At 44.2% G+C, this 11,753-nt stretch overlaps 1 protein-coding gene across 1 annotated transcript in view; it reads left to right on the top strand.

Annotated features, from left to right (window-relative positions):
- Positions 1 to 787: 787 nt before the first annotated feature.
- Positions 788 to 11,753, top strand: part of CRH (corticotropin releasing hormone) — a 75,609-nt gene continuing 64,643 nt past the window's right edge. Inside the window, exon 1 of the mRNA XM_015097787.4 lies at positions 788 to 873. Within this exon, the coding sequence (XP_014953273.3) occupies positions 792 to 873 (82 nt within the window). The 5' untranslated portion in view covers positions 788 to 791. The remainder of the gene's footprint in view (positions 874 to 11,753) is intronic.

Raw genomic sequence — 11,753 nt, 5'->3', positions numbered from 1 at the left:
ATCCTCCTTTTTAAAGGACTATATGATTTAAGTGGAAGAGAACCCTCTTCATTGCAGAAGACACAGTGTGCATTCACACGGACTTGGATTGAATGAAAGGATTCAAGGAAACAAAACAGTTGGAGGAAGGGTTGAAGGTACTTAATAACTAGGAGATAAAATCAACCAGTAGGTTTAAGTGGATGAGAAAGCTATAAGGTCATTATCTGTATGAAAATCTGTGTCTGATGTTTTAGAAATGTGTTAGAATTGAATTGGCCATCAAATGACAGGTACAATTTCCTCCTGAAACTCGTTAGTGGCCAACCTCTTGAAGATGGAGAATGCTTAAAAGACCATCCACTCTGTCTTCTGCATTCAGTTTGAATTATTTTAAAGCATCTCAGAAAGAGGAGACGCTACCCTACTGTATGGCTAAACTCAAGAATCCTATTTCCATAAAGGTTTTTTTCTGTCTCCACCCCCTTACCCAATTCTGATTCTCTGACAGAGGGTCTGATACTAAATGAGAGAGCACTGGAAACCTCCCAGAAGTTCACCTATTTAAAGGATTTTGAGTATCATTATTTCATATTTATTCAGAAGAATCAACAGAGCCCTTCTTTGAGGAGATAGCAGAAAGCTGAAGAGCTGACAGCATAGAAAACTGTCACTTAAATCTTTGAGCTGTGTAGCCCACAAACTATTGCTAGAAACCAATGACGTTGTAAAGCAACTTTGAATTGGGCTTCCAGGTGGTGCCTGTTAGAAGGGCCTAGGAGCAAGGCATCATGGGAGACCAGGCGCCATGAATGTCTCGCCGTCGACTGGGAGGTTGCAAAGCGGCTGCTGCTGTTTTCCTTCCAGTTCCGGAACCAGCTGTCTGGCCCACAGGTAGGCTTCTTGGGAGTGGTTAGGGTCTGTTGTCATCATTCCATTTTGGGTTTACAGGGGTGGTGTTCCACAGGTTGTTGCTTACTTTGCAGTCTGTGATCCACGGAAGTTGCCCTAGATGGATGGTGGCGTCAGCTTCATTTACTTTTGTGTGCAAACCATTGTGTTAAAGATGACAGGACACGTTAATTTGACCAATTCTTAAATAATTAAAATAGTGAATTTGTCTAAATAACATATAGCAAGTTAAAAACCAAATACCACAATATAGTTAATTTTTGGTAACCTTGAACTGACTTCAATTTCTGCCTAGGCTAGCCCCGTTTCTAAGAAAAGATAGTATTTTAAAAGCATTCATTCAACAAATATGTTTCCTACCCTTTGGTAGGAAGTACTGTGCTAGGCATTGTATTTGCAATAATAAAGTTGCTTCCTTTCCACAGAGAGGTGATAGTGTGCAGGAATGCAATCTTCTAATGAATTAAAAACCTCTTCTGGAATTGTAGTTCTTTTAGGATATTAAAGGTGCCCGAGGTCTGACTCTTAAGTTCCTGAGAGTTTCAGATCTGGAAATAGCAAAATTAAAAATGCACCGGGCGAAGGCAGCCTTTCAGTGTACAGCTTCTTGTTCTCAGTAGACAAGTGCTGTTTGACTCTTTATTTCCCTGTGGTAAAGCAGAAGGGAGAAAGGAGAAAGGCAGCCTAAGTGCCATGGTGGTCCCCACCCCCCAAGAGGGCTTCCAGGAACGTCTAAATCACTGCAGGTTTTCCTCATCTTCCATCAGATGAACAGCTTCTAACTCACTTCAGCCTTCCCTCATCTTCCCTTAGATGCATAGGTTGGTTTCATACGGTAATTCTCTTACCTGCATCTTTTGATTCCCTGGGATCTTTATAGTGCGGTGTTTGAGATGGTTGACTTATATCTTCAAATACATATTTATAACAAAATAAGGTCTTTAAAAGTTGTAATGTTCATTAAATTTGGAAAACAGAGGTATGTGGAAAGAAAAAGAAACTGTAATCTGACCACCTAAATGTATCCACCATTTACATTTTGGTGAACTGTCTCCTAGCCTCTATTTTTCTTTGCATTGTGTTATTTTAAAGTGTGAAATCATGACATATATTATGCACAGCTTTATTCCCTTTGCCTTTTGATTTAGCATTGTATTCTAAGCATTTTCCTTAATACAACATTCCTTCAAGGATTCCTTCAGAATCCTTGTTTAATTATGTCCTAATAGTCCATTGAGTGGAGTTGTTTTATTTTGCTTTGTTGTCTCCTGCATAGGCTTCTAGCTTTTCATGATTATAAACAATGCTAATAATGAATATTGCTATGTAGATTATTTTAATCTAAAACTGGGAGGATATTAGTTTAAATCAAAATTAACTTGTCAAAAGCTCTTGAATAGGGCATAAAACTGAGCTTTCCAAGCACGCACTGTAAGGCCCGATCTAGCCGCCCCCCCCACGCTTTCCTGTTTGAGGAGGGGAGTCTTGCTGCTCCTGTTTCCCTTTTCCCCCATCAGCAGTGGCATGTACCCCGTCCAGCCTTGCCTGAATGGACCCCTCATCTGTTGGGTTTACGAATAACTATAGAGTGTCTTGCGGAGAAGGCAGTGGCAACCCACTCCAGTACTCTCGCCTGGAGAATCCCAGGGACGGGAGAGCCTGGTGGGCTGCTGTCTATGGGGTCGCACAGAGTTGGACACGACTGCAGCGACTTAGCAGCATCAGCAGAGTGTCTTGCTGGAAATGGTTCAGTCAGGCCACATGTTGCTGCTTCTGAGTAAAGCACAGACTTTGGCAACCATCTGATAAATTTGCCTCGAGCTTTCTAGAAACAATTTAGGTTGTCATTTGGTTGGAGTCAGACATGTTATATTTGCAGACAACTCTACGTTTTTCAGGAAAAGGGACCAGGCCCTCTCCTTAGCAGACATATTGAGGAGTGGAGTGGGAGGAGAGTGGGCGTCGATGTTCCAAGAGATGTGGCTTGGAAGTGAGGGCAGGCCTAGTAATGGCTCATCTGAAGTCAGCTCGCAGTGTGGCCACCAGCATAGGTTTAGACATGCTCATGTGCTTGGTTGGATATCTGGGTGAGGATGCAAATTGAAAAGGGAAGTTCATGCAGAGTGTTGTTTCTACTTTGGTTGGTATTTCCTGAGATGGACAGTTGGAACATTAAAGATTTTATGGGTCAGTTACATGCTTTTGAGCTATACAGTGGCACATAATTCATATGATATAGTGACATGGAAAGTCAGATGTATATGATTTGGAGAATTTTGCCATTTGATTTTGATATGTAAATTTTGACCTTGAGAGTTTAGCAACTGCCAAGACTAATGAGCAAGAGGAAACATCACTGCCATCCCATCCTCCTATGAGCATCCAGGGCTTCTTTGTATCACAGGCTGGAGCTGCTCCAGGTGGGGAGGGCGGGGCAAGAACAGTGTGTGCGTGTGTGTATGTGGGTGTGACTCTGCAGACCTGTGTTCACCTGTCACTGGAGCTCCCCTGGAAGTACCTGAATTTGGTCAAGGGTGAGGGCATATTGCTTGGCCCTGTGTAAACTGTAATATTATCAGTCAGGGCCACCTGGGAGAAATGTCTTCTCTGAACCACCTGCGTGATTCCTCTCACCCAAGAAGCAGTGGGCAGCAACTGGGGACCAGAGTGGCTGATTCTCAAATGCCAACCCATTCCAACCCACCACTTTTTCAGGAATGGTGCTAAGGCCCTGGGAAAGCACAGGCAATTACACCCTGCCTGTTAAGATGGGCAGGTGCCCCCCCTCCGACCTACGCTGACTCCCCGCCCCAACCTCCCTCCCTCCACCCCTGCCTGAATCTCTGCTGTTGGCAGGAGATCCACTCCCTGCTGACCTGCTTTCTGGTTCTGTAGGGAGAAGCTCTCCCTTTCCTAATCATTTTCCACATGCACAACTGTCAAGTTACATAGGGACCAAGAAATAAAAGGGGTTTGAAGAGAGGTGCAGGCAGCTACATGTGTGTATAATTGCAACTTTCTTTGCAGTACATCTCCTCAGAAGGGTTTACTTGTTTAAACTACACAGAGGTCATGAGAGCCTTACAGGACGAGACTAGATCACTCCCACCAGCACTCTCATCATCATTCCTGAGGCATCGTTCTATCTTGGCTCTGTACTGTGGGGTAGATGGATGATCTTGTTTTGTCTTGCTGCTGATCAAATAGAAAGGATTCGGGGTGTTATTCACAGTGCAAAGTAAGTTCTTGTCTTAGATGCCAAAAGCTATAATGTCCACTCAGTTCGATTTTAGTGGGGAACTGAGGCACTCCTCTCAAAGTTGACTCTTCTATTTTAGCTGCTTACGTGAGCCAAACTCAGCAGGATTGACTCAAGTCCCCTCTTTGTTTAGTACGTCTAGTCTCAACCATACAGTTACCCTCAACTTGACAGTTTAGTTTTCGCCAGGCCATGCCTGAATTTACCCTGAAATGCTTCTGTGAAACCCTGAAGTTATTGCTGGATGGAATCAGACTGTGGACTGAAGAGGGCCCATGTTAGGAGGGGGAGAGCTTGATTTGAAGAAGGAGGTCTAGATGGGTGGATGACTGTGATGTCAGAGAGAAGTTGTTGGTTTTTTGTTTGTGCTTTTTGGGTTTACAAGGGAGGAGGAGTCGTGTCTAGAAGAAGCAACGGGGAATATTCATGAAGAATACCCATGTTGTGTGGGAAGCCAGTGAATGAGCAACCTCCCTGAGATGCCTTCAGAGAAGGTGATGTCTGTTCACTCAGTGCATACGTGTTGCGCATGTCTAGGTGCTGGGGACACGAGGTGGTACGTGCCTCATGACCAAGGGCGAGAAGAGTAAAGCTGTGCTGAGATCAGCGGCATCCCAGCCAGCATTCAACCAAGTCCAGGAGGGCCGGTCAGGTGCAGGAGAGCTCCCTGGGATCTGAGTGTCCAGTCATCCATTTACCGTGGACAAGGGTCCAGGGCAGGAGGGGAGAGTGTTGGAGAGAGGGAGCAGAGAGGGTCAGGTGAGGGGACCCAGGAAGCCCCTCCCTTGTCTCTATTTTCTCTTGTCTACAGACACTTCCTGCTCCCTTTCCCTACACTGGCTTTCTCTACTTCTCAGTCCACTTAGCAGAAAATGACTGTATTCACAGCCCTTGGGTCTTTGTAACTCCTTTGTTCCAGGGGCCAGCCCAGACTGAAACTGGACACTCAGCCCTGACTCCAAATTTCCAGCTCTGGCCCAGACTAGGTCACCATAGCCAGGGGGGTGGGTCACAGAATACAAGTATGCCCAGTATGCCTAGCCTGGCAAGGGAACCTGCTGAGAGTTAGGTGAACAGCCTGCAAGATGTCTTCCCCTGGCCACTTTCCAGGGGCCTAAGGGTTGGAGAGGTTGGGTGTGAGTCTTCCTGTCTGGAGTTTGTGTGGGAGCAAAAGCTGCCATTAGGCTTCCTGGCACATCACTGCTACTGCCTGAAGCCTCCTTCAGATGACTCCAGAGGCAGAAAAGTGCCAAAATATCCTCAGCCTGATCAGATTAACCGTAACAGTAAAGAGACAGCTTTACATCCCTGCTCTAGTACTGAAAGGAATCTATGTTGGTTTTACTTCTCCTGAGCAGCTCAGCATTAATTGGTAACATGTTTTTATTCATAAAGAATATGGAGTGTATCTTTGATCCAGATGACAAATTTATATCTGAAATGATAAAGTAACACTATTGATCTCATCTCTCCTTCCCCCCAGCACCGCCCCTCGCTGCAGCAGCTAAGCACAGTTCTCTTCTTGCAGCATGAGTCCCCTTTGTTTTTAGACATGCTCTTTGGTCCTCCAGAGGCAATCCATCAGAGCTGGTGCAGCTGCTGGTGTCCCTGGGTTGCTAGGCCTGCATCACTCTCCTCATTCTCTGGTGTTGACAGCAAGACCAGCCCTGTTACTGATGATGGCAGCTATGGCCTTTGATGTCTGATGAATGGAGCTTGGGCCCAGGTTTATGGATTGTATTGTTAATGGGATACAGTCAAAACTCAAAGAACCCTTAGGTCCTTGGCTTGACACACCCTGCTTGGACAGACCTTGTCGATAAGACAAGAGGAATCTGTTAGAGAAGAGGGAAGAGGCCTCCCAGGAGCAGAAGAAATAAATCAAGCTTAATACCTTGTAGTCATTTACTTCATTTGTTTGTAAGTTCAGGTTTTCAACATGATATCATTGACTTAATGCAAAGTAGTCATCCATCGAATCCCACCCTCAGGGAGCTTTCCTTCCACTAGTGAGCCATTTCCATTGGCACGAGTGCTTCAGTGGGGAGTAGAGGCATTAGGAAAGAATTTAGCATATGTACTGACTTGCACCTCTGGGGAGATGAGATATCTCCGGGAGAGGGTGGTGAGTAAGCAGAGATGCAAAGATGAGCAGGAGACAGGAGAGCAAGGTGTCTGAGAGGCTCTCTGGAAGCTGGAAGCACAGGAGTGGGGGTGGCCTGGGACTGGAACAGGAGCCGTGCTGTACAGAGCATGATGCCCAGACTTCCTCCCAAAGGGAATGGCAGCCGAGGGAACACTCTAAACAGTGGAGAGGGCCGAAGGCTCTTCTCCTCCTTGAGTACTTCCAGTTCCTCCTGCAGGGTCAACATTAAATAGCAAAAGTCCACCTTTGTAAATGTTCCCAGAACAGTCTCATTTTATCCATGTGAAGGATTTAGAAGTGAATTAAAATGAAGAAAATACACGTGTTTGGTCTTGTCTCCAGGCACAGCCAAGGTCCTTTCTTAGCTTCTTCTTTTTATTTACTCAGTTACTGCAAATCCCTGGGACTCAAGCCCTGGACTCCAGTCTAGCAGGGCCTCTGGCCTTGGCACAGTGAATGACTTTGAAAGAAGTCTCTGCTCGCCTGGTGAAAGCTGGGTTCCTTGCCTGGGAGGCATGCAGGAACCTGTATCATTCCTGCACAGTCTATAGAAAGTGTGGGGCAGGAACCCAAGACATATCTGTCACGGTGAGGCTGCACGTGGATCCCCATGGGGCCCAATCTGCTGGAGGTTTACTAGGGTACAGGGAGGTTATTTTCATCTCTCTGGAGCTGCTTCATTCTGTGCTTCCACTCAGGTGGCCTCCTTGCCTCATCCCACTGTTTGCATCAGCGGGGAGGCAGCAGGGGGTGGGGGGAATGATTGATCAAGATTCCAGTTATGTCAGTAAGATCAGCGTATGTGCTCTCTGCTAGAAGTGAAAGAGTACAAAGTTAAGGTCCGTTCAATTCAAAGTTTTATTTCTGACTTTGATTATCTGAAGACCAGAGGATATTGAAGGTAACTGAGTCAAGAATATGGATGCCAGAAGTGAGATGAGCCAACCGGGGCTGGAATGCTGGATCTGCCATCATTTGAGCATTTGGTAGATGAAGCCTCAGTTTCTTCTCCAATAGTGTGGACAAGGTGCCTATTCAGAAGGTTGCTGTGAAAGCTTTGCTTTTCCAGCTTTGTTGAGATGTAGTTGATATATCACACTGTATAAGTTTAAGATGTACAATGTGATGATTTATACAGTTGACTCATTGGAAAAGACTCTGATGCTGGGAGGGATGGGGGGTAGGAGGAGAAAGGGACGACAGAGGATGAGATGGCTGGATGGCATCACTGACTCGATGGACGTGAGTCTGAGTGAACTCCGGGAGATGGTGATGGACAGGGAGGCCTGAAGTGCTGCGATTCATGGGGTCGCAAAGAGTTGGACACGACTGAGTGACTGAATGAATGAATGAATGATACTGTAAAATGATTACCACAATGAGACTGATTAACCTATCCATCACCTCACATAGTTACAATATATTTGTGTGAGGTGAGAACACTTAAAATTTTCTCTTAGCAGCTTTCAAGTAGATAATACAGTATTATTAACTATAGTCACCATACTATATATTAGATACCTAGAGCTTATTCATCTTATAACAGGAAGTTTGTACCCTTAGACTACCATATCCTAAATTCCCCCAGCCCCCAACACCTGGCAATGACCATTCTAATCTCTGTTTCTGTGAGTTTGGCTTTTTTTTTTTTTTTAATAAAAAGATCCCACATATTAGTGATACTATTTGGTATTTATCTTTCTCTGTTTGACTCATTTCACTAAACATAATGCCCTCAAACTCCATCCGTGTTGTCACAAGTGGCAGAATTTCCTTCTTTTTATGGCTGAATAATATTCCATTGTATATGTGTGTGTGTGCAGAGATGTGTGTATGTGTATCTTCTTTATCCATTCATCTGTTGATGGACACCTAGGTTATTTCCATATCTTACATTTTGAATAATGCTGCAATGAATATGGTGAGGGAGCAAATATCCCTTCAGGATTGTGCTTTTATTTCCTTATGGTCTATACCCAGAAGTAGGATTGCTAGATAACATGATAGCTCTATTTTTAATTTTTGGAGGAAACTCCATACTGTTTTCCAGAGTGGCTGCACCAATTTATGTTCCCACCAGCAGTGCACAAGGGTTTCCTTTCTTCCACATCCTTATGACACTTGTTATCTCTTGTCGTTTTGATCATAGCCATTTTAATACATGTGAGTTGGTATCTCACTGTGATTTTGATTTGTATCGCTCTGATGATTAATGATGTTAAACATCTTTTCATGTACCTATTAGCCATTTGTATGGCATCTTTTGGAAAAATGGATATTCAAGTCCATTGGTCATTTCTTAATAAGTTTTTTTTTTTTTTTGCTATTGGGTTGTATTAGTTCCTTATATATTTTGAATATTGACTCCTATGTGATAAATGGTTTTCAGATATGTTCTCCCATTTTGTGTGTTGTGTCTCCATTCTGTCAGTTATTTCTTTTACTGTGCAGAAGCATTTTAGTTTGATCTAGTCTCACTTGTTTGTTTTTGAGTTTGTTGCTTGGCTTTTGGTATCACATCCCCCAAATTGTTGCCACAACAGATGTCAAGGAACTTTTCCTATATATTTTATTCTACAAGTTTTATAATTTCAGACATTTAAGTCTTTAATTCATTTCAAGTGAGTTTTTGAGAGTGGTGTAAGATAGGGGTCTAGTTTCATTTTTTTACATGTGACTGTACAGTTTTCCCAACACCATTTATTGAAAAGACTGTCCTTTCCCTATTGAGTGTTCTTGGTTCCCTTGTCAAACATTAGGTGACAGTATATGTGTGGGCTTATTTCTGGGCTCTTAATTCTGTTCTATTGGTCTATATATCTGCTTTTATGACAGTAATATGCTATTTTGATTGCTGTAGCTTTGTAATATAGTTTGAAATCAGGAAGTGAAATGCCTCAGCTTTGTTAGTCTTTCTCAAGATTGCTTTGGCTATTCTGGGTGTTTTGTGTTTCCATATGAATTTTAGGATTGTTTTTTCTATTTCTGTAAATAATGCCATTGGAATTTTCATAGGGATTGCATTGTATCTCTAGATGACTTTGGGTAGTATGGACATTTTAACAGTATCCTTCTGATCCACCAGCATGGGATATCTTTCTGTTTGTTGTGTCGTCCTCAGTTTCTTTCATCAATCTCATAGTTTTCAGTGCATACATATTTAATTCTCCAGGTTACATTTATTCCCAAGTATTTTTTATTGTTTTTGATGCTATTGTAAATGGGATTGTTTATTTCTTGTTCAGATATTTAGTGTTAATATATAGAAATGCAACTAATTTTCATGTGTTACTTTTGTATCCTGGAGTGTTACTGAATTCGTTTATTAGTTTTAACAGTTTTTTTGGTAGAGTCTCCGGGTTTTCTATATATATAATTATGTCATCTTAAGAGATAATTTTAGTTATTTTCCTATGTGCATGCCTTTTCTTTTTCTTGCCTAAGTGCTCCAGCTAAGACTACTCTGATGGCTTGATGGTACTTAGCAGGTACTCAATAAATGCCCACAATTATTATTAATGAAATTATGCATAATGGAAAGCTAGCCTTTATTACCAAAATGACCAGTGGAAGACAGCAAAGGCCATAAGGATGGCGAACTCATGCCCTCATGAACATTAAAGAATCTCTGCAGAATGGGAGAAGGGGAGATTCTTCCTCAGTGGACACCTTTTCACCTGTGCTGCATTGTTCCTCTCCACCTGGCTGTGCACTTTGCTTTCACCGTGAAGGACCTGAGCACATCAGAAGGAAGTGTATGAAACGAATTGGCATTATGCTGCCCAAGCTCACCAGAGCACATCACAGGAACAAAAGAGTGAATCCACCCCAGCATTCACTGACTGGGCTCCCTTGGGTGAGCAGCTGCATGGAGACGACAGCCCTGTTTCACAGTTCTTTCAGTTGGGGATAAAAAGGTCAATGTAGGCGTGCCAGCTTCTGAAGGACAGTTGTGGCTTACTTCCAAAGGAACCTTCAGCATTATTATCATAGCTCAGGTGGAAGTTGAAGTGAAGTGTTAGTTGCTCAGTCATGTCTGACTCTTTGCAACTCTGTGGACTGTGGCCCACCAGGCTCTTCTATCCTTGGAATTCTTCAGGCAAGAATACTGGAATGGGTTACCATTCCCTTCTCCAGGGGACCTTCTGACCCAGGGATCAACCCTGGGTCTCCTGCATTGCAGGCAGATTAGTTAGTGGTTTTATTTTAAAACCTGCTTGGAGAAGGCTAGGTGCTACAGACAGAAGCAAAGGGCCTGCCACCAAGCAATGCTCCTGACTGCTCCAGCTATGACAGGAGTGTCGGGTGGCAGCTCCAAGTGGCCTTTGACATGCAGGTAGTGCGAGCGTGGAGAAGCGGTGACAGCGACAGCCTTGCGACTTCCCATCCACATGCTGGAGAAGTGAGGCTGCCGTCCGCCTCAGGGATCTTTGTCTAGAAGAAGAGGTTCACAGGGCTCAGAGGAAGGTCATTGAGGAAAACAACCAGAAAAAAAAAATCTTCCTTCATTTTGGCAACTGTTATGCACTTAGCTTGAAAGATGACATTCAGGGCAAAGGTTTGGAGCCCTGAAGTTTCACCCCGTGGGTCCCTGTCTTTGCTGAAGTTTCCAGCTGTCGGGACCAGGCTGGTGTGAGAGACAAATGGACTACGTCTGCCAGCTCACTTAGTTGTCCTTGAGGCTAGAGTCTGGACAGAGGTCACTCAAGCCTGCTGACCATGTGTTCCCTTGTAATCCTGTGGTGAAGGCAGGCAATGGGGGCCAGCGGCACAGCTGGCAGAATCCATCACCATCTGCCTTCATTCTTCAACAAACGTCTGATGCCTACGATGTGCCCAGCACTGGGCTGAGTAGGATCTGGAGCTCTGGAGATGAAAGTCCTGATTCCTTGATCCATGTGGACAAGTGGACTTGATGATACAGTGTGACGTGGACTCGACTGAACACCAGAGAAGCAGAGGGGAAAGGGCAGCCAGTCCAGCTGAGCCAGGAGGAGGCAATCAATTTGCCCCAAAAGATACATGGAAGTCCTAACCTCAGAATGTGGTCTTATTTGGACTAGAGTCTTTAAGGAGCTAATCAGGTTAAAATGAGGTCATTAGGGTGAGGTGGGCCCTAACCCAATATGTGTACTTATTAAAAGGGGAAGGTTTAGACACAAAGGCACACACCCATACAAGGATAACGCCATGAGAAGATTGGAATTATGCTGCCACGAGCCACATAAACCTGGAGAGAGTCCTGGAAGGGGTCCTCCTATCTCATCTCCAGAGGGGACGTAGCCCTGCAGACACCTTACTTCAGACTTCCAGCCTCCACGATGTGAGACAGTGAATTTCCATTCTCAGCCAACCAGCTTGTAGCACATTGTTGTCGCAGGAACTGGGAAACTAATACAAGGACTGAGGGGTTATACAGGTGGAGAAGAGGGGAAGGGACACGGGGCGATGTTTGTT

This window comes from Ovis aries, chromosome 9 (assembly GCF_016772045.2).
Source record: "Ovis aries strain OAR_USU_Benz2616 breed Rambouillet chromosome 9, ARS-UI_Ramb_v3.0, whole genome shotgun sequence".
Taxonomy (NCBI): Eukaryota; Metazoa; Chordata; class Mammalia; order Artiodactyla; family Bovidae; genus Ovis; species Ovis aries.
Note: the sequence above shows the minus strand (reverse complement) of the source record. Positions and strands in the feature narration are given on the sequence as shown.